The sequence below is a fragment of the Equus quagga genome, chromosome 4 (assembly GCF_021613505.1).
Source record: "Equus quagga isolate Etosha38 chromosome 4, UCLA_HA_Equagga_1.0, whole genome shotgun sequence".
In the NCBI taxonomy this organism is placed as follows: domain Eukaryota; kingdom Metazoa; phylum Chordata; class Mammalia; order Perissodactyla; family Equidae; genus Equus; species Equus quagga.
Window position 1 is genome coordinate 22,486,014 of NC_060270.1, and position 23,520 is coordinate 22,509,533.

The 23,520-nt window shown below is 35.0% G+C and overlaps 1 protein-coding gene across 9 annotated transcripts in view; it reads right to left on the reverse strand.

Annotated features, from left to right (window-relative positions):
* Window positions 1-23,520, reverse strand: part of IQCB1 (IQ motif containing B1) — a 44,647-nt gene that overhangs the window by 6,556 nt on the left and 14,571 nt on the right. For all 9 annotated transcript variants that reach the window (XM_046657643.1, XM_046657642.1, XM_046657638.1 and 6 more), the window contains 6 exons: window positions 22,938-23,037; window positions 14,178-14,356; window positions 13,016-13,125; window positions 12,307-12,416; window positions 6,165-6,307; window positions 4,382-4,530 (listed from right to left, as the gene is read on the reverse strand). In XM_046657643.1, the coding sequence (XP_046513599.1) occupies window positions 4,382-4,530; window positions 6,165-6,307; window positions 12,307-12,416; window positions 13,016-13,125; window positions 14,178-14,356; window positions 22,938-23,037 (791 nt within the window). The remainder of the gene's footprint in view (window positions 1-4,381; window positions 4,531-6,164; window positions 6,308-12,306; window positions 12,417-13,015; window positions 13,126-14,177; window positions 14,357-22,937; window positions 23,038-23,520) is intronic.

Consider the following 23,520-nt stretch of genomic DNA (forward strand, 5'->3'; position numbering starts at 1 on the left):
CCTTGCTTCTCCTCTCTTCTCTACCTCCTATTTTTATTATCACCCTAGGCTTATGATGCTATGCTGGGAACTTCAGAGTAAAAGTTCCAGAACAGAGGAATCTCTGCTCCTATATCAGAAAATCTTAGCTTGAATTCTCTCTCTTTTCCTCATTCTTTGTCATTTCAGGATTCTCTGAAATTGTATTTATCTGCCAGGTTCTTTTTTGTTTTTTCTATTTTATTTTTTTATTGAGGTTATGATAGTTTACAACCTTGTGAAATTTCAGATGTACATTATTGTCAGTAATATTGTAGGTGCACCACTTCACCCTTTATGCCAACGACCGCACTCCTCCTTTCCCCTGGTAACCACTAATCTGTTCTCTTTGTCTACAGGTTTAACTTCCACATATGAGTAGAGTCATACAGAGATTGTCTTTCTCTATCTGGCTTATTTCACTTAACATAATACCCTCAAGGTCCATCCATGTTGTTGTGAATGGGACGATTTTTATCCTTTTTTATGGCTGAGTAGTATTTCATTGTATATATATACCATATCTTCTTTATCCAATCATCAGTCGATGGGCACTTAGGTTGCTTCCATGCCTTGGCTATTGTGAATAATGCTGCAATGAACATAGGTGTGCATGGGACTTCCGGAATTGCTGATTTCAAGTTCTACGGATAGATACCCAGTAGTGGGATGGCTGGGTCACGCAGTGTTTCTATTTTTAATTTTTTGAGAAATCTCCATACTGTTTTCCATAGTGGCTGCACCAGTCTGCACTCCTACCAGCAGAGCATGAGGGTTCCTTTTTCTCCACAACCTCCAACATTTGTTATTTTTTGTTTTGGTTATTTTAGCCATTCTAACAGGTGTAAGATGATATCTTAGTATAGTTTTAATTTGCGTTTCCCTGATGATCAGTGATGATGAGCATCTTTTCATGTGCCTATTGGCCATCCATATATCTTTTTTGGAGAAATGTCTATTCATGTCCCCTGCCCATTTTTTGATCGGGTTGTTTGATTTTTTGTTGTTGAGTTGTGTGAGTTCTTTATATAGTATAGAGATTAATGCTTTGTTGGATATATGACTTGCAAATATTTTTTCCCAATTGTTGAGTCATGTTTTTGTTTGAATACTGTTTTCCCTTGCCTTGTAGACGCTCTATAGTCTGAAGAAGTCCCATTTGTTTTTTCTTTCTGTTTCTATTTTCTGAGAAGATATGGTGTCCAAAAAGATCCTTTTAAGACTGATGTCAAAGAGTATACTGTCTATATTTTCTTCTAGAAATCTCAGGGTTTCAGATCTTACCTTTAAGTCTTTGATCCATTTTGAGTTTATTTTTGTGAAGGGTGCAAAAGAATGGTCAATTTTCATTCTTTTACATGTGGCTTTCCAGTTTTCCCAACACCATTTGATGAAGAGACTTTCTTTTCTCCATTGTATTTCTCAGCTCCTTTGTCAAAGATTAGCCTTCCACAGATGTGTGGTTTTATTTCTGCGCTTTCAATTCTGTTCCATTGATCTGTGCATCTGTTTTTGTACCAGTACCATGCTGTTTTGATTGCTATAGCTTTGTAGTATATTTTGAAGTCAGGGATTGTGATGCCTCCGGCTTTGTCCTTTTTTCTCAGGATTGCTTTAGCAATTCAGGGTCTTTTGTTGCCCCATATGAATTTTAGGATTCTCTGTTCTATTTCTGTGAAGATTGTCACTGGGATTCTGATTGGGATTGCACTGAATCTGTAGATTGCTTTAGGCAGTATGGACATTTTAATGATGTTTATTCTTCCAATCCGTGTGCATGGAATGTCTTACCATCTCTTTATGTCGTCATCAATTTCTTTCAGGAAAGTCTTATAGTTTTCATTGTATAGGTTATCTCCCAGTTTTTATTTATTTTCTCAACTGCCAATGGTTTGTTTCACTAAGTGCTTTTGTGGCTGGCTGTGATGGATATGTATAATAGTGCAATAGTACTTTTCTTCTAGAATCAAATAGCAAGAATTAGCCATCATTCTGGTTCTAGAGACCAGACACTGGCAACCATCAGCTTCCTTCTGAGCTTCTTAAGAGATGAGGAAGCAAGAGAAGAAAATCCTGGAGCATTAAAAGGGAAAAGGCAGCTAACTTTTACTTCAAATTTAATTCCAACACTAAATCAGCTACAGAGAACTCCAACTTGTCTATGTGAGTAAGGATGTGTAATTTGAAATTAGCAAGTTTACATAAGATTTTCTCTGTTCTTAGCTATCTGAGAAACAGTGCCTCTGCTTTTGCAAAAAGTAAGGGAGAGACAGAAGGTAAACAGTTCTGGCCTTTCTCTACCACGGACATTAATAACCAGTTCCTCCTGAGGGGACAAGCTCATTGAAATGATATTCCTATTCCTTTCTGTTAAACTGATGAATTAGTATTTCCTTTTCTCTCTTACCAAGGTCAAGTACAGTGTTAATAGAAATATAATGCAAGTCACATATGCAATTTTAAACTTTCTAGCAGGCACATTAAAAAAATCTTAGAAATAGGTGAAATTAATATTTTGCATATACTGAGTTATGTAAATATATTATAACTCAACATATGTAAAATATTAGCATTTCAACATGCTGATATAAAAAATTGTTAATGAGATATTTCACACCTTTTTTCCATGCTAAGTCTTCAAAATCTGGTGGGTATTTTACATTTACAACACATCTCAATTTGGACTAGCTTACGAGTCAATTACTCAACAGCCACATGTGGTTAGTGACTCATGTATCAGACAGTGCAAGTCTATAGGACATCTTAGAAATGGATGCTTCAAAAATGTGGTAGAATGTGTCCTTACTGACCATTGCCCTGTTCTAATTTTCTCTACTACACTCTTTTTTCTCCTCTCTGTACTTTGTCATTTTTCTTTTTCCTCTTTGAAAGTAATCCTCTTCTTTCTTTTTCTATTTTCTATATTTCTACTTTTGACGTCTAGCTTTGCTTTGATTTCAATGTTAGTTTTAGTAGTGAGCTGCAAAGACTATAAACGTGATCTTGACCCATCTCTTTTTATTCTTACTTCAACGGAGACCCCATATTCCTTTTTTTGGGTAGGGAAGCCATGAGGCAGATGTGACTTCTTTTCCTCTTATGCCAAGGGAAAGCATGAAAGCCCAACAACTATGCCTTCAAGTCCCTCAGATATCATCCTAGGATGACCCCTGCTTCTCTCTCTAGGGAATGGTGGACAAATTGGGGTATCTCACTTTAGAGTAGAGGACCCTTTTACAAACTAGTGGGCTTATCTAAATCAGGCAAGGTAGTAAGTCAACTTCATAAGGGCCCAGGTGATTCTCTGACAGGGAAGAGTTTAAAAAGCCATGAGGTACAAGTCTTAGAAAAGACCCAAGGTTCCTCTAATGGAAGTGTCTCTAACTGATAGCCATGCCTTAATCCTTAGACTGTCTAGCAGGGGGTAAACAGCAGGTGTGGGTGTGATTCAGTGATGGTGCAGGACTGTTGCAGATACAGCCTGAGATCCCTAGAAAAGTTTGAGGCAAAAGGAGGTGGCAGACATCTCCTTCTATTTCCTTAGTACTTACTCTACTCTATTTTTAAATCACTTGAAAGAAATCTTTGTAAAACGTTAATCACAGAAAATTCAACAGATTGTTCAAAATCTATTACTGTGAAAAACTGAAATTGACCTGAAGTTCAACAATAAGGAATTGTAAAACTAAATGCTATAGGAACTGAAGTCCTAATATGAAAGTTAACCATGTGTAAGTGAATAACTGGATATTAGGAAAACTGGCCATTAAATGAAATAAACAGTTGGTGCTATACTCTTCCAAGGCAATAAAATATTACTATGTTCCAGATAAATCCTAGGAAAATTATCATTTAAGAACTAGATTCTATAATTCAGGAATTATAATGATCTAATTATATCTAATGTATTAGCTGTGCATTAAAAAAACATCAAATATGATATGCTGCACTTGCATAGGACTTAGCAATTTACATAAATTAGATCACCTGAGCCACATAACAACTGAGTGAAAAAGGTAGGGCAGACATCCATTCACACATCAAGCACATGCTGAGAGCTGGCAACAATAAATACGACTTAGTTCCTTATCCTTGAGATGCTCACCGCACAAGTAAGAAAGAAAAAACATTAACAACATTGCACTATGGTAAATGTCCAAGAGTCTACGGAAGTGCTCAGGACTAAGTGTCTAAATCAGTTTGGTCAGTGGTAAGGAGGTTCTTATTTTATAGAGGAAGAAACAATAGCTCAAGAAAGCAAAGTGACCTGACGAAGACTTCACAGCAGGTAAATAGCAAAGTCAGGTTTGAACCCATGTTTTTGCCTCCTAATCCAGTACTCTTTTTACTACATCAGACTCACTGCTCTCTGAAGTGTGACAGCTGCTTTATGCTCCGTGAGAGATGGCTTCTGTTGGTGAAAATTTTTCCTTTCCCTGTACCCTCTCCAATGTTTCTGGATAATTAATGCTGATTTATCTTCTATTTCCCGATTATATTTTTCCACCTGACCTAAAAAGATGACAGACACTATTACAACATATTCACTTCTATGCTTTCTCAAGTTCTGGAACCAGGACAGTGATAGTAACAATCTCACAGAATTTTTATTTTTTTCAATATTGTTCACTGATTTTCCCAATTCTATTATTTTACAATGGTTCTACATTTTAGCAACAAAGAGCTCCAAAAAATTTATCAGATTATGGAGCTTCTTTAGAGCAAAGACTCATACAATTTTTTGTGTCAGAGGAATGAAAAAGGGCCAAAAGTACAATAGCAAGAACACTTAGAAAAAAGAATCACAAGAACATGGTTAGGAAGTCATTCAGTACCATCAGAAGGAAAGGGCAAAACACGTGTATGTCTTATCTACTCTGTGTGCTTCTAAACTTCTCTTCGGTCACTCACTCAGTTCTACAGATGACTTTTTTTATTACTTTCTAGGCGTTGGTCAGCATACAGCCCAGGGTTCACAGTAGCTAAGTGATAAAATAAGGAAGTGGAAGGTAATAATAAAAAGGGATGTATTTGAGAGAAAGTACAAAAAACTGATAGGATTTAATGATCAACTGGATGTGAAGGTGAGAGAGGGAAGAATTTTAGGATGTCTCAAAGATGGGAAACTGAGTAGACTGTTGGTGCAATCATCTGAGATGAAGAAGACAGGGATAGGAAATTCTGACAGGGAGATAATGACTAGTTCCTGGGATGCCTGTGGATATCTAAGTAAAGCTACCCAATAGGCAGCTGGCTACCAAGCTGTGTTGTCCAATACACTAGAAACTAGCCACAAATGGCTACTTAAATTTAAATAAAGTAAAATTAAAAATTCAGGTCCTCAAGTGCACTAGCCACATTTCAAGTACTCAACAGTCACTCTAGACAGTGGCTACCGTATTGGACAGTGCAAATAAAGAACATTTCGTTTTGTAGAAAGTTCTATCAGGCAGCGCTGGTCTAGAGCTTAGGAGAGAGTATGAGGATGCAGACAAGATTTCAGAGTGCTAAGCACTCAGTTGGTAGCTAAAGCTACAGTTATGGATGGGATACCCTAGGAAAAGCAACATGAGAATAATGGGGTGAGAATGGAACCCTCGGGAACATCTCTATTTAAGGGAAAGAGAAATAAGAGGCTAGTAAAGGACACTGGGAATAAGGAGTAGCAGAGGAAGGGGAAGAATGAAAAAAGAATCTTGAAACCATGCAGATTTCCCAGACCACACTTTAAATTCAGCTAGTGTCAAAGGTGGCACGAAGGTGTTACAAGGTTTGTGCTGCAGTATAAGTAAAGTTCTGATGGCAGAATGTAGCAATATTCTAACTCCTTACTTAAGTTCAAGGGGATTCTTTATGTCACTGACAGCTATCTTTAGGCATAAATTTTTATGTTCACTGATTTATCTGAAAGGTAAGAAAAGAAAAACCAGTATAGAGATTGCTCATCATCAATTAATAGACCTTAATCAGAAAAAATAGTAACTTTGATTTTGACTTGAGATTTAATAAGGTTTATCTGAAAAAGGAGAAACAGAGAAAAGGTCCAAATTAAAAAAAATAAATAATCAGGCAGCTGGACAATTTAGTTTATTAAATGATATCCTAAACATTCTTATTACATTTATAAAATTGATACTGCCATCTACCTGGATGAACTATTTCAAGCATATTCAGCTGTAATTCTCGTGAAAGTCTCATGGCTCTCCGTCTTTGAAGTTGCAATTGTAATCTCTGGTCCTCTTCTTCCTTCTGCCTATTTAGCTTCAGTAGCATCTTTGTTCGTTTAGATCTGTGATGGAAACATTAAAAACCTTACACACAATTTTTATAAATATGTCCACTCAAGAAGTATATGAAAAAATGCTTAACCTCACTAATAATCACATAAATACAGACAAATAAAAAGTTTTTTTAAGATAATTCCTAGTGTTGTTAGAGTATGATAAAGTAGGTTTTCATGTGCTGCTGCTGTACAACTCTTCTGGAGAAATACTTGGAGATATGCATTACAAGTCTGAGAAATATTTAACAAATGAATCAAAAGCCTTAAAAATGTCAACCAATAATTCCATTTCTACTAATTTTCTTAAAAACATCTGATATGTATGTAAAACTTTATGTTCATGGATGTTCTCTATAGCATTACAACAGTAACAAGTTGACAACAAACCGTATGTCCTACGATAGTGAAGTGGATAAATAAATACTGGTTCATTCACTGGATGAGATGCTATGAACTATGAAAAAATAATTTCAAAGAATATTTAGTAAGATGAGAATATACTCCCAATCTAATGTCAAGTGAAAATAAAATCAGGACATAGAACAGATCCAAATTGTGTAAAAATATATGTATTTACTTATATTGAAAAATAAGGGGCCAGCCTGGTGGCACAGTGGTTAAGTGCGCACGTTCTGCTTTGGTGGCCCGGGGTTCACCGGTTCGGATTCTGGATGTAGACACGGCACTGCTTGGCAAGCCATACTGTGGTAGGCGTCCCACATATAAAGTAGAGGAAGATGGGCACGGATGTTAGCTCAGGGCCAGTCCTCCTCAGCAAAAAGAGGAGGATTGGCAGCAGATGTTAGCTCAGGGCTAATCTTCCTCAAAAAAAAAAAGAAAAGAAAAAGAAATTATGAAAAAAACCTAAAATTTCAATAGAGATTTTCATTGCATAGTATGATTATGGATGATCTTAATTTTATTCATATGTTTATCTACTTCTCAACTATTGACTAATAAATATTGTTTTTATAACTGATTATAAAAATTTTCATGTGGCCACAAAAATTTTATTTAACTAGCATTTCTGTATTATCTGCTTTTATTCACAAAAATTTTCCTTAGCCATTTCTACCCATTTTTGCTTCCTACATCACTATATAAGGAGATCATAAGTGTGTCTATAGTAAATATACTCAAAATGCCAGCAGATACACATAAAAAAAGAAACCAAAGAGGATAAGAAGAAAAGCAGAATGCATTATTTATTTTCTCTCTATGGACTTACTTTGCATGTGTCTCACTCAAGAGCATTTGCTTTCTCTTATATTCTTTTCTTAAAATTAAACTGCCAGCAAATGTGGTACCTTAGCTACAGCTTTGTAGTGTTAACAGGCAGGCTTCATAATTGTGTAGTTAGAGAGGGTTATAACAACTTTTAACTCAATTTCTTTGAAAAAGCAAAAACAATTAAGCATAAGACAACTTTGAAAGGAAATATTTTAAAGCAGAGAAGGAAAACTCACAAAATTATTTTGATAAAATTTTGTGTAGGTGTGTGTGAGCAGTTTTTGTTTCTTTTCTTACAATTTCTTAACTGCTACCAATTACAATTTAAGTTTTCTTTGGATTTCCATGTAGGCCAGAGTTGAGGATTTCATAGTTTCAAAACATCTTTCTTAACCCTATTATCATAGGTAGAGAAGACCTCAAGTATATGTAAGTGCCAAAAGGAGAAGGGGTTTGAGAGAGGATGTGCAGTGAGTTGAATAGTTTCTAAGTATCTCTTGCTCCTCCTGAGACAGAGATGAAGTAAGTAAGGGCCTTTCTCTTCCCAAAGAATGACTGGTGGAAACTTGCCTCACCTACAGAACTCCCCCTCCAAAACTTTTGGGATGTACAGCATGTTGATAAGAACGTTTTGCCATTTACCTACTTATGGAGGATAAAAGAGAACGTATCCTAAACAGAATGTCCTTTCAAATTGACTAACAAGAAAACAAGACAAAAAAACCACCTCTGTTTCTAACTTCTGTTTGATCACAGATTAACATCTAATTACCAATATTTTTAATATACTATTAGTATGAGAAACATAGTAATCATTACAACTACACTGCTAGGACCTTTAATCTGTCAGAAAACTGGGCTTGGGAAACAGCTTAGGCATGCAAGCTCTAATATGTGGCAAAACTGCAAAGACTTATGGAGCATGCATGTGGAAGTAAAATACAAACCAGGAAGACAGTAGATAAGTGAGGTTCAGTAACTGAAATGACCACTACAAAGTGGAAATACACATGTTTCTGGATTCATATGCTTTAATTTCATGTTTGAAAACAATAGGAATTAATGTGACTTTAAATGTTTTTCCCCTTCCTTAGGAACATTCTAGTTATTCTGTGGATAAAAGTTCCTATAATCATCAAAAATTAAAAGATTATTTATTTTCACTGGTTTCTTTGTAAGAAAGAGTAGGCATTTGGCCATCTGGCATTTGTACTGCACTTCTGAAAAGGAAAAGACTGATCAGATATCATCGTCTCAAAATACCTTACATAAGTACATTCCTGAGTTACATTTAATTAACATGAATCTTTACCATCAAAGGGGGAGTTAACCAAACTATCTGCTGCCAAGACATCAAGAATTCTCCAGGAATGCCTCTGTTGTAGAATAATAAGTATGAACAGGGATAGTCCCATGAGTTCATGGTCAAAGTTGTTGACAGGCTCTGTTCCTTAACTTAACAAACACTTATCTGAGTGATTGCTGCCTGCTTGGTACTGTCCCTCAGACAAACATTTATCATTAACTCAACAAACATTTATTTGAGTAACTGCTGCCTGCTTGCTACTGTCCCTCAGGCAACAGAGAAGAGATCCAGTTCTGCCCTTAAGGAGCCGTTTTAAGGGGAAGTTGAAGAGTAGCAGAATATGCTACTTTGGCATAAAGATTATTCTGAGCTGGAGGGAAGTAAGAATCAACAAATGCAGAAAGCCTTCATGGGAGCTTCTCTTATCTAACTAAAAACAGAAATGTCTGAGAAATGAGGAGTGCCATAAATCCCCCCTCCCAAGGAAGTTTTGATGAAGAAGATAGAAAAGTTGGTGTCAAGATGAACCTGCACAAATAACCCATATCTTCCATTAGTTTCCCCAACATATTTGCCTTCCTACAATTTGCTACCCTTGGAAGCCTAAAAGCCTTTTCTTTTCACTTGTCACTTCTCTACAAATTTATTATTCTTTGCTAAGATCTATACAAATATAAGCCCAAGTTCTAACCACCTCTTTGAGTTAACTCATCACATGAAGTTTCTTCTGCATGATGTGTGCTGCACACATTAATAAATTGTTTTTCTCTTGTTAATCTGATCTTTTTGTCAGTCTAATTTTCAGGGCCCCAGCCAATGAACCTAAGGTGGGTAGAGGAAAAAACGGTTTTCTTCTACAAAGTCAAGCCAAGTATAATTACAACACCTAAACATCAACACCATGCTAGAGGCAGATAATTTGTGAGGTTTCCCAAAGATAATTGGAGCAGCTGATAGCTGCTACAGAAAACCTTGCTGAGGTAAAGAGTACTTAACAGAAAATAAAGTTTCTGACCATGAAAAATAATTAAATAAAAAAGAAACTCCCAAGAAAGTGCTTTAGCAAGGGTGTGACTATAAAAGACTGCCTCTTGCTGAATCTAAAGAGCACTGATGAATCTGAGCCCATAATTATGAGTGATGCACAGTCCTTCCCCCAAAAAAACATGGGAGGGGGAAATTACTCTGAGAGAATTATCTGACCACAAAGAGACAGAAATAACCTTTGCAGAAAGCCCAGCTATAAAGGAAGCAAGAGAAATTTGCATAAACTGTCGCAACTAATAGTAGACGAAAGGTGCTGAAGCCTGGAACAAACTTGAAATTAAAAAAATTAAATAGAACCTAAAGGTTAAAGACATACTTCAGTCTGTCCTGAAACTTCAAACTCAAAATATTGAAAAGGAAACAAACTCATTCTAATGTGAGGTTTAAATCAGTTTGTCTTCACAGCTAATCTCTTTTAATAGAAATATTTATAATAGATCTGGTTTTGTTACATAAAGCAATGGAATTTCTATTTTAAAATAGTGGAATATTAGTTAGATTCCATAGATATACTTCTAAGTGGACAAAATCTGTAATCCTGGGATACTTTTTTTTTTTGGCGAGGAAGATTGGCCCTGAGCTAACATCTGTTGCCAATCTTCCTTTTTGCTTGAGGAAGACTGTCCCTAAGCTAACGTCTATGCCAATCTTCTATTTTGCATGTGGAATGCCTCCACAGCATGGCTTGATGAGTAGTGTGTAGATCTGTGCCCAGGATCCAAACCTGTGAACCCCAGGCCACCAAAGTAGAGCACATAATCTTAACCACTACACCACCAGGCTGGCCCCCTGGGATTCTTTTAAATAAAGATTTACATATTGCAAGAGAAAGTAAACTGGCAAATTTGACAACTGTTGTGAGACTAAACATTAAAGGTCTGAATCCACAGGATAGGAGTACCTTTTAATGTAAGAGGACAGACAGCTGAGAATGACAGCAAGTAGAATCCATAAGTAGTAACTACTCTGAGTTCACAACAGAAGGCAAGGCTATCCCAAGAACATCTCACACTCTTGAATAGAAGAATGTATACTGTGACTCTCAAAGTATTCATTTCCCAAATTTATTTGACCAAAGGAATCCTTTTTTAATGTTTTTTAAGAAATAGCTTGTAGGATAGACAATGAACTTTAGAGCAATGCTGGAATGGATTATACTTACCTCTCATGTCAGATCTAACTAGATTTGTAAATCAAAGGCAAAAAATGTGCCATATGCATTTCACCTCACCATGTTCTAAGTGCCAGGTAATATGCTAAAAAGCTTTATACTATTTTAATCTTGTGAGGTACATAGAAAACTATCCCCATTTTATATAGACGGGAAATCTGAGGCTGAGAGAGGTAGGGCAACTTGTCCAAGGTCATTCAGCCCATAAATTGCTGAGGTGGGATACAAACTCAAGTCTGTTCAACTCTCCCAGTGCAGAGCATAGCGTCTGGCATATATCAGCCACTTGAAACATGTTTAAAAAATTAATGCTTTTTTTGCTATCAACAAAACTCATTCCAAATAATATTAATAACCTATCCTTAAGTCTTCTCTGAAGGAAACTTTCATCAATGAAAAGGATGTCCATTAAGGGACATAGTTAGCCAGAGGGGCTCAATATCCACCACTAACCCATCCAGATTCTTAGAGGCAATGGAAAGCAACACACACACACACACACACATGACTTAGCTCTTAGGTCATTTATAATAGAGTAGAGCCATCTCAGAGGTGAGTTCTCATGCAGTCCAACTTAAAGCTAAATTTTAGTCCACTACTTTAAAACATTCTTATAACTGAGAAATGCAGCTGCAGTTATTAAAATAGTTTCAGTTTTTGTAAAAAAAAGCAACACTGACTTCTGAAATAAGCAAGTTTCACTTTAGTGAACTAAAATCAGTCATATCAAAAACTGGGCCATGTCTTTAGTATTTCATTTTTAGTCTACTTGAAATAGAGATGAATGATAAACTATGTTGTATCTCAAAGACCGTATCTATCCATGCCATATTTACTGAGGAAAATCAGGTTAATATACTTAAACTTTTACATATTCATACATGTTTTTACCATAACTACATATGAACAATTACGGCAATTTTTTGTTTTAAGGGTTTAATAAGATAATTACTATCACTGGCTCCCTCTGAAGGTTTGGCCCACAAGAAAATCCTATTAAATGAATAGAACTGTGTATTTCTTACAGTAGATTCCTGTCTTACTTTATCTCCTTTGCTGTGAAAGTGCATCTGGTTACTGGAGTGCTGGTACTCAGAAATGTATGGAATAAGAATGAAAGAGTAACAAAAACTGATTAAAAAATTGGAAAAAAAACCCCAAAACAAAAACCTTAAGTTTTCACTCAGCTGTACTCTAGTAAGACATATCTAGCCCTCTCTGATCATCATTCCTCTCACTAAAATTTTTTACCTGAAACTCCTCTGCAAAGTAATCACAGCGGATGGAAGCTTCTTTAGTCTCTTTCTAGTTTGGAAACCCTTCCAATAAGCTTGAATCAAGCAAGCTGCTTGATGTAGTTTCTGAAATTAAAAGCCAGAATTAATTTAGAGACATCACTAGGAAAGTCTTTTTTAGAAGTTTACCTCTTAAAATATCAAGACTGGGCAAGTATTAATCTCCATCTCTAATAAGTCAGGCAAGAGGCAACATTTTCATAGTCTTAGGACATGGAAGGCCTAAGGATGTTAAACCTGACCTCCCAGAGGAGGCACACTAGTTAGGCAACATCTAGAACATATCCAAGATATAGTTTGGTTATCTCCAAATTCTCCCTGACTAATCTTTTACTCCCTTTACAAGACTTTTATAGTTCTGCTTATTTAATGCTTTAAATGCTTGACTTCTTATGCCTGGCCTCACTTCTTCAAGGATTCAAACTTATGAAGAACTCTTTGTGCCAGCTGAAAAAAAAAAGGCTCTGGGGTTAAAAATTCAGTCCATAAACAACGCCTTCCCCCAGCAAACTATGGCTGCTCTGGATCTTAGGGGGAAGTAAGTAAAGACAGGGGGAGAGAGAGCAAATAAGATTCAACAGACTACCACTCTCCAATATTTTGAAACTAAAATGTTTACTGAACTGTTAGCAAATACTGTGCAAATTATTTTTATAATTTAATACCTGCTCTTCTACTTCCTGATAGACCTTAGGGCTTAAAAGGTCAATGAGCTGTCTAAGTTCTTGACTAAACTCTGTCCCAGGCTCTTGTTTATTTAGTAGACTTCTGAGACCTGAAATGGAATAACAAAAGTATAACTATTAATAAAAAAATATGATTTTGTTATCTAATCAGTATTAATTTGAGGTTAAAAAGTCTGGTTTAGAAACAAATGAACACAACAAGATTAATCATATGATTTTTCTTTTTCCTATTCTCAAAGACTTCTGCATTGAGGTCTTTAAGACATTCCCTTGTCCTAAGAGTTCTTATGTGCCTACTTGTAAGATCTGATGCAAAATCTCTAGTCAATCACTTTAATTAAGAAAAGGGGAGTAGAGTCATTATGGTAAGTCAAAGAGCAGAGATACATAATTTTTTTTCTGTTTGAACATAAACACCTTAAACCAAAACATTTTTAAAAAGGTAATGAATACATACGCAGTAAATGCCTACCCTGTAGAAGCACTGAAGCAGGTTATCATTAGTCATTATTCATTAAAGAAAGTTATTATTAAATTAAAATATACAGTAATATATGTAATCTTGGGTAAATCAATAGTGTTATAACATTAAAATACTGCATTTTCATCCCAAAACAAAACAGTAGCAGGATAAGGTATAAAGTAAGTACTATTTCCAGGGCATGTTGGAATGATGTATTATAATGTATGTATGCAATACAAATAAGTAAAGTCAAATAGCCTTGGAGTGTACAACTGGGGAAGCCACTATCTGGATCTTTCTGTGCCTTATACGCTCTTCAAGACTCAAGTTCTCAGCTGTATTAATAACTGTAAAGCTAGTCTTGGTAAGGTCACCAATCTTTTTGGCCATTATTTTTAACATACTATATGGTATATTCAAGACACAACCTTTCTGTCAGAGAGGGAGTAAATTTTCATTGTAACCTCATCAACAAAGTACCATATGCCATCTGCTGGGACATGAGGATAGCTTGATTACCTAAAAACTTTTTCCTGAATTGGTATCTGTTATGATCAGGTTTTATCTACACACTTCAGTTACTGACTTTTTCAAAACACAGAAATTCTGTTTTCCATAAACTATCAACAAAAATGTCCTTTTTGAGAATCTCAAGAAAAGAAGGAATACATGTACTACCTTTGTAGCAGGCACTTAGTCTCAGTAAAATCAAAATTTCCTGATGCGATTCAGCCATCAACAGTAGCAGCTTCGTAGCAGTGTGTCTTATGACTGGACTAGGAGTTGATAAAAGCTTGAAAACAACTTCATCTAAAATTGAATGCAGGGTTTTTCCTTCTATTCTCAGTAAATCACCACTAACAGAACAAAAAAAAAATTAAACAATTAAAAATGTACCATTACTAATTGATGCATAGGTATCACAACAAATTAAACATAAAAGGTTCAGCAACTTGATGCCTGACTGTGGCCTGATCCAAGAAGATAACCAATTTTTTAAACCCATAGCTTAGTTCCAAGAATACATCACATTAAATCAATTAGTATTTATTGAATTCTTACTGTACGTAAAGCACCATGTTGGGTAAAATAGCAAATACAAAGTATCGAGAGGCCCTCTCCTCAGAGAAACTGCAATCAAATTGTAGTGGAAAGATAAATGTGCAAAATACTAAACAGATGATTCAAAAGCTTCAAGGCAACATTAAGAGGGAAATCACAAGACAGAACATGTTTCATTGCTTAATGATGTACGAAGACAAAAATGCTATAGGAATTCAATTATTGTGTACTTAACATAGGAGGAACTTTCTCTTTCCTTTGGTATTTCCTTCATTATAACTAACAAGCTCATCTTAACTTATGTCATAAAAAATTATCTGAAACTTACAAATAACTAAAAAGAGATTACTGGGTGTCCTTTTACTCACCCCACTTAAGGAGTATGTGATTTTCTAGGGGTGTGTACCTTTGTTTGACTATTTCCTATTGATTAGGATATTTTGCAATTCTGTAAAAGTAGAGGTTGTCTTGCAGAAAATGAGTAACAGCAATGACTCAGAGCAATGCAAATAGATTCTTATTTGACAACAATATAAACGACTTTTGTCCAGTAAAAAAAGTAACTGTAAAAGTTGTACCTGATACTCTCTACCTGAATTATTCAGCTTCTGAGATACTATGTTCATCTGGTCCCCCTCAACCCTCCACCTACAGATTTCTGACCATTCTTTCTCAGTCTTCTTCATTAGCTCCTCTTTTCCAGCATACCCCTTTAAAGGTTATTCCTCAGGATTCCATTTCAGCCCACTTCCTTTCTCACTCGTATTTCCCACTGAGCTCATCTTCTCTCATATTTTTAACTATCATTTCTAGGCTGACGATTCATAAATCTCTATCTCTAGTCAAGATCTCTTCTAGAAATAATAGTTTATCTATTCATCTGTTGATGGACACTTGAGTCACCTTGTCTTTAGCTATTAAAAATAAAGCTGCTTATGAATATTTATGTACAAGTCTTTGCATGGACTCTTATTTCACTGCCTGCTGAATATATCCACCTATGTTCAACATAACCAACACTGAATTCATCATCTGTCTCCCCAACAAAGTAATTCTATATGCTTTGTTTTGGTTATACCACTGTCTATCTAATTACCCAATACCGATCACTTGGTGTCATGCCTGAATGCATCCTTTATCCTATCCCATATCAAAATGCTCACCAAGGCCTGATGATTTTTTATTTTTAATAGATTCATTAAAATATAATTTATACAAAACAAATACACATATTTAATGTGTACAATTTGATAAGTTTTGATGTTTCACCACTACAATCAAGATAATGAACATATCCACCACTCCACAAAGTTTCCTTGTGCTTCAGCGTAGTCCCTCCCTCCTTGCTCTCCTTGGCACCCAGGCAACCACTGATCTGCTTTCTCTAACTATAAATTAGTTTACATTTTCTAGAATGTTATACAAACGGAATCATACAGTATGTCCTTTTTTTTGCCTGCCTTCTTTCACTCAGCACAATTATCTTGATTTTATCTGTGTTGCTACATGTATGAGTAGTTCATTCCTGTTTACTGCTGAGTAGTACTCTATTATATTTACCACAGTTTATCCATCAGTTGATGGACATTTGAGTTGTTTCTAGTCTTCGGCTATTACTAATAAAAGCTGGTATGAATACTTGTGCACAAGTCTTTGTAAGAACATATGCTTTCACTTTCCTTGGGCAAATACCTAGGAGTAGAATGGATGGATAACATGGTAGGTGTATGTTTGCTTAAGAAACTGCCAAACTATTTTTCAAAGTGATTGTACTATTTACCACTCCAACCAGCAGTGTATGAGTTTCTCCATATTCTTGTCAACATTTGGGTCAGTCAGTGTTTTAAATCTTAGCCTTTTAACAAGTGTGTAGCAGTATCTCCCTAATGACTCATGGCGCTCAACATCTTTTCATGTGCTTGTCCACCATCTATATATCTTCTTTCACAAAGTGTCTGTTCAGATCTTGTGCCCATTTTTCAAACTGAGGTTTTTTTTATTTTTAAATTTTGACAGTTCTTTATTCATTCTGGATACAAATACTTAAGATATGTGCTTTGCAAATATTTTCTGCCAGTCTGTGCCTCGTCTTTTTCATTTTCTTAAACAGTATCTTTTGAACAGCAGACTTAAAATTTTGATCAAGTCTAATTTATCAATTTCTTCTTTTCTGGATTTTCCCTTGGTGTTAATCTAAGAATCTAAGCAATTTTGCACAATCCAAGGTCATAATGGTTTTCTACTATTTTTTTATAAGTTTTATAGTTTAGGTTTTACATTTAGGTCTATTATCCATTTTGAATTAATTTTTGTATATGGTAAGCGTTACAGATCAAAGATAAGAGTTACAGATCAAAATCCTTTTCTTTACATATTGAAAGCCAATTGTTCCATGATCCTTTCCTCCTGAATGACCTTTACATTTTCTCTTGAAAATCAACTGTTCATATATGTATGAGTCTATTTCTGGATTCCATTCTGTTCCATTGATATATTTGTATATCTTTGCACCAAAATCTCATTGTCTTAATTATCTTAGCTTTATTAAAAAAAGGTCTTAAAATTAGGTAGTGTTAGCTCTCCAACTTTATTCTTCATTTTCAAAGCTAGTTAGGCTATTTTATATTTTAGGTCCTTTGATTTTCATAGAATTATAGAAATGGGCTTGTCAATTTCTGCAAAAATGGTATTTTGATTAGGATTGTGTTTAAGGTATATATCAATTTGGAAAGAACTGAGATCTTAACAATATTGCATCATTGATCAACACGGTTTACCTTTCCATTTATTTACCTATTCTTTAATTCCTCTCAGCAATATATAGTTTTAAGTAAATACATCTTTCACATCTTTCATCAGATTTAACCCTACGCATTTCATATTTTTTGTGCTATTGTAAATTGTAATATTTTCAATTTCAGAGTATTAATTGATGGATATAAGAATTCAATTTATATTCTTATATTGATTTTGTATCCTACTACCCTTGCTATACTCACTTATAATTTTAGTGGCTTTGCACATTCTGTTGGATTTTATGTATAGATTACAGTGTCATCTCCAAACACAGAAAGTTTTAGTTCTTCCTTTCTGTATGGATCACTTTTCTTTTTCTTGCTTGACTGTACTGTAGGCAAGAAAGTCCAATGTAACGTTGAATAAAAGTGATCAGAGTGGACATTCTTATCTTATTCATGATCTTATAGGGAAAATATTTATTATTTTACCATTAAGTATCTTAGCTGTAGGTTTTTCATAGATGTTCTTCATCAGGCTGAGGAAGTTCTACCTTCTATTAATACTCTGTTGGGAGTTTTTTTTAAACCAGGAATGGATGTTGAATTTTGTCAAATGCCTTTTCTGCATCTATTGATATGATGATATGTTTTTCCTTTTTTGGTTTGTTAATATGATGAATCGTATTGATTGACTAGAATATTACACCAGTTGTGAATTTCTGGGATAAACCCAACTTATTCAAGATGTATTAACTAGCATTTTTGCACCTACGTTCATTAGTATATTACTGAGTAGTTTTCTTATAATGTCTTTGTCTAGTTTTGGTATCAGGGTAATGCTGACCCCATCAATGAGTGGGGAAGTAATTCCTTCTCCTCAATTTTCTGGAGGAGTTTGTTTAGGATTATTTCTTCCTCAAATGTTTAGTAGAATTTATCAGTGAAGAAGTCGTCTGGTCCTGGAGTTTTCTTTGTGGGAAGTGTTTTAACTACAAATTCAATTTATAGTTATAGGGCTATTCAGGTTATCTATTGCTTCTTGAATGAGTTTTGGTAGTTTGTGTCTTTCAAACAACTTACCCATTTAATCTAGACAAACATAAAGTTGTTCATATTATGCTCTTATGATATTTTAAATTTCGATAGACTCTATTGTGTTGTCTCCTTTCTAATTCCTGATATTGGCAGTTTGCATTCTCTTTTTTTCCTGATCAGTCTTGTTATAGGTTTAATTTCATCAGTCTTCTCAAAGAACCAGCTTATGGTTTCACTGATCTTTCTCTATTGTTTTTGTATACTATTTTATTGATCTCTGCTTTGATCTTTATGATTTCTTCTGCTTACTTTAATTCTCTCTTCTTAGTTTCTTAAAGTGGATGCTGAAGTCAATGATTTTTTTCTTTTCTAATATAGGCATTTAGAGATGTAAATTTTCCTATAAGTACTGCTTTAATTTAGATGTATCCCAGAAATATGGATATGTTTTCATTTCCATTCACTTAAAAATAATTTATAACTTAATTTTTTATTTCTTCTTCATCCTTTGGGTTAGATACGCGTTACTATTTGCCAGATATCTGGAGATTCTTCAGAGATCTTCTTGGTATTAATTTCCAGTTTAACTTCACTGAGGCCAGAGAACATACTTTGTATGACAAAATCCTTTTAAGTTTATTCAGACTTGTTATACGGCCCAGAAAATGGTCTCTTCGTAAATATTCCATTTGCATTTGGAAAGAATGTGCATTCTGCCATTGTTTGATAGATTGTTCTAAAAATGTCAATCAGGTCAAACTGATATTGCTGTTCAAATCTTCTGTAGTCATACTAATTTTTTGCCTACCTATTCTATCAATTATCAAGCGAGGAATATTGACATCTTTCACTTTAATTGCAGATTCGTCTATTTCTCCTTGTAGTTCTATCAAGTTTTGAAGCTCTGCTATTGGGTCAATAAACATGTTTTCTTGGTGAATTGACTTCTTTATTATTATGAAATAACTTTATCACTGGTAATATTCTTTGCTCTGAAGTTTACTTTTTCTGATATTAATATAGGCACTCCAGCTTTCTTTTGACTAGTGTTAGCATGGCATATCTTTTTTCATGCTTTTACTTTTAAGCATACAATAGTATGCTTCCATTTCTCTCCTCCCAGTCTTTATACTATTGTTGTAATACATTTTACTAATACGCATGTTTTAAAACCCCCTTATCTTTGTATAAGCAAATGTTATATTATATATAATACTGTCATAATAAGAAAAATAATTTTATACAGTTACCTATATAATTATCATTTCTAATCATCATTCCTTTGTGTAGATCTACTTTCCTTCTGGCTAAAGAACTTCCTTAAACATTTCTTGTAGTGTGGCTCTGCTGGTGATTTCTGAAAAAGTTATTTTGCCTTTGTTTTTCCAGCATATTTCTGCTAGGTATAAAATTCTAGTTTGACAGTTGTTTTCTTTCAGTATTTTAAGGATATTGCTCAACCATCTTTTTGCTTGTGTTGTTTCTGATGAGAAAGTTGCTGTCATCCTGACCTTCATCCTCTGTATGTATATAATGTCTTTTCTCCCCCCGGCTGCTTTTAAGATTTTCTCTTTATCGCTGGTTTGAGCACTTTGATTACAACGTGCCTTGGTGTAGAATTTTCTTCATATTTATTGTCCTTGGGGTTTAATGAGCTTTTTTAATCTGTAAGATTATAGTTTTTATCAAATTTGGGGGAGCCGGCTCCGTGGCCGAGTGGTTAAGTTCGCAGGCTCCGCTGTGGTGGCCCAGGGTTCGGATCCTGGGCATGGACATGGCACCACTCATCAGGCCATGTTGAGGCAGTGTCCCATATCCCACAACTAGAAGGACCTGCAACTAAGATATACAACTGTGTACAGGGGGGATGGGGGTGGGGGGGTGGGGGGAGGTTGGGGAAATAAAGCAGGAAAAAAAAATTTGGAAAATTTTCAGCCACTATTTCTTCAAATATTTTCTTCTGATTTTACTACCTCTTTTAGATACTCTGATTATACCTATATAAAGCTGTTTGAAACAGTTATCCAGATCACTGATTCACTGATGTGCTTTTCTTTCTTTCTCTCTTCCCTCTCTCTCTCTTTTTCATTCCTTTTCTCTGTTCATTTCATTTTGGATAGTTTCTATTGCTATGTCTTCAAGTTGACTAATCTTCTGCAATATTAATCCTGCCCGGTGTATTCTTCATCTCAGAGATTGTAGTTTACATGTCTACATGAAAGTTCAGTTTGAGTCTTATGTCATATATGCCTCTATTCAACTTTTCAAACATATGAAATAATAACTGTCCTAATGTTGTTGTCTATTAATTCTAACATACTTGATCTTGATCAACTGATTCTTCTCATTATGGGTCCTGTTTTCCTGCTTGTTTGCATGCCTGGCACTTGCATGAATTTTATCTCGTTGGGTGCTGGATATTTTTGTATTGCTAAAAACATTTTTGAGTTTTCTTCTGGCTAGAGATTTTCAAGTGCCATATACAAATCATGTGCAACCAACGCTTTAGCAAAACTGGTATCAAATTGATAATGCTTCTAAGCAAAAGTAGTAACATTTTGTAAAACCAAGTCGATCTGCAGAATGTTCTATAGCATAGTTATGATTGTAGATTCTATCTGAACACTGTCAGTTTGTAGTAACTGCAAGAAATGATCACTTTGTATTACTAAAGGAAGAGAAAAAAGAGATCAAAGCAAAGATTCTTTGATAGCACAAGCGGGATTTTCTCATCCTTTTAAAGCCAAATCAAAGCATGACCATTTCTGCTAAACTTCCTGCCTGTGTATACTTTATAACAAAGATTTTAAGATGTAGGCAGTTTCAATAACTAGATGCAGTTAAGTTACTCAGACATAACTTGATCCTTTCAGGTCTTGCTTTTATTTTGTTTGGATGGTCCAGAATAGTGCTCAGTTTAGTGCTAATTATCCCCTCGTTACCAAGGAGAAACCTTCCTGAATACTATACGCAATGTGCCACTATTCATGAGGCTTTCCAGTTTGGCTGTTGGAATCAGGCAGTATTCTTGGCTCTGTGTGAGGTTCCGGTACTCTTCCTTTTAATTCTTTGGACTACTGTCTGGGTGGTTTCCTCACACGTATGTGTTGATGAGTACTCTACTGAATACTTGAAGGGGACCCTCTGCAGATCTCTGGCGTTCTGCGTGTACCTCTTTCTTCTGTGGTATTCTATCTTGCGAACTCTTGCCATTTGTTCTCCCCAGACTCTCAGCAATATCTCTTCAACTCAGTCTCCCTAGGTTACCCCTAACACAGCTTGAAAACTCTCTCAATGCTATAAGTTAGGAAAACTGTTAGGTTCACCTTGTTCATTCCTTTTTCTCAGGACTCATGTTCTTTCATTGACTGAAGTCCAGTTTCATGTTTTGCCTGGTGTTTATTTTTTTCAGGTGGTAGGGTAAATCCATTTCTATTATTCTATCTCAATCACAAGTGGAACTGAAGTCCTGATGATTTTAATTCACTATTTTATAAAATCCATTCTCCTGGAACCAATGCCCAAGGCTAAGATTTTATTACTTCACTTGGATAACTATGGTTGCCAGCATCCTCTAACTGCCTTCTTTGTCTAGAGTTTTGTCCCCCTTAAATCTTTCCTCCATGCAGTGACCAGGGTGACATAAGTGAAATGTAATCTGACCATTTTCATCCACTTTAAAAATCTTTCAATGGCCCCCAATGCCTATGGGATAAGACTTAGTTTCCTTAACACAGCACATAAACTCTTCATAACTAAGTCTCTGCAAACCTTGCTAGCCACCTCCACATACCAAACTTTAAACACTAGCAACAACAAATTGTATCTACTTTTCACCCTCAGCATGTTGTTTCTTATCTCTGTGCATTTGTTCATGTTGTTACCTCTCCCTAGAAATACTGCCTCCTTCTTCCCTGGCTAATTTCTCATCCTTAAAGTTTCATTTCAGCTGTTAACTTCTCCAGGAAGTGTTCCTTGTAAGTTTGAGGTACTCTTGCACACACCTTTAACATCCTAAGTTAATATACTATAACAGAATTATGTTCGTGTGTCATTGTCTTCCATTATACGCTAAGCTATTTAAAGACAAGGTTTATATCTTAACTTTGTAAACTGAGTGACAGACACATACTTGGCATATAGTAGATGCTTAATAAATCCATATTGAACTGAAAAAATCAATTATTTCAACTGTTTGTACTCTGTCCTTCCATTTTAACCTGGGGAAACTTCCTATTACTACTTTTATGCCCTTCTACAGCACCTGGCACGATAGTGAGTTTGCTAAATAAATATATGATTAAGCATTTTTTACTGTGATCCCAATGGTTTTCTTGAGATGTCACAGTAATTTTTCTTCTCTAAGCCTGAGATTTGGTCTAAAATCTTCTTAAGCTCTCAGATAAGATAGGAACCAGATAATAAATTTCCAGTCTTTTGTGGTGTTTTATATTCTTTTTTTCCCTTAAAGACAAAGTTAATAATAGAGCTTTGTAAGTGTCACATACAACCATATGCAATTGATGATGTCAGCAAAACTGGAATAAAATTGGTAATGCTTCTGATCAAAAATTAAAAATTATATTTTGTAAAACCAAGTCACCTGTTGATCTGTAGTATGCTCTGTAGCATAGTCATGACTGTAGATCCTATTTGAACATTGTCAGTTTGCAGTAAGTGCAAGAAATGATCACTTTGTAGTACTAAAGGAAGAGGAAAAAAAAGAAAGATTAAAACAAAGATTCTATGATGATACAATTGGGATTCATTTGTGCTTTCAAACCCAAATCAAAGCATGACAATTTCTGCTAAACTTCCTGCCTTTGTATACTTTACAATAAATGATTTTATTATAAATACAATGCACAAAAAAAATGATTTTAAGATAGGCAGTTTCAATAACCATAAATAGGCATTCCATTTTTATAAACAGTTATAAATGGAAAGCATCCACAAATACCAACCTAAGAAAATCTATTATCTCCCCTTAAATTAAAAATAAAATATAACATATCCTAAATCTGAAACTCTTTTTCTAGCAGTGAATTTAGTAAATAAAATCAAATTTCCTGTGAAGAAGAGAGAATATAAAGGAATGGAAATGGTACAGATGACTGTAATCAGTGGCCTATGTCCTTAGAAAACTTGCTATATATCATGTTTGCTAATATCTTAAATAATAATGA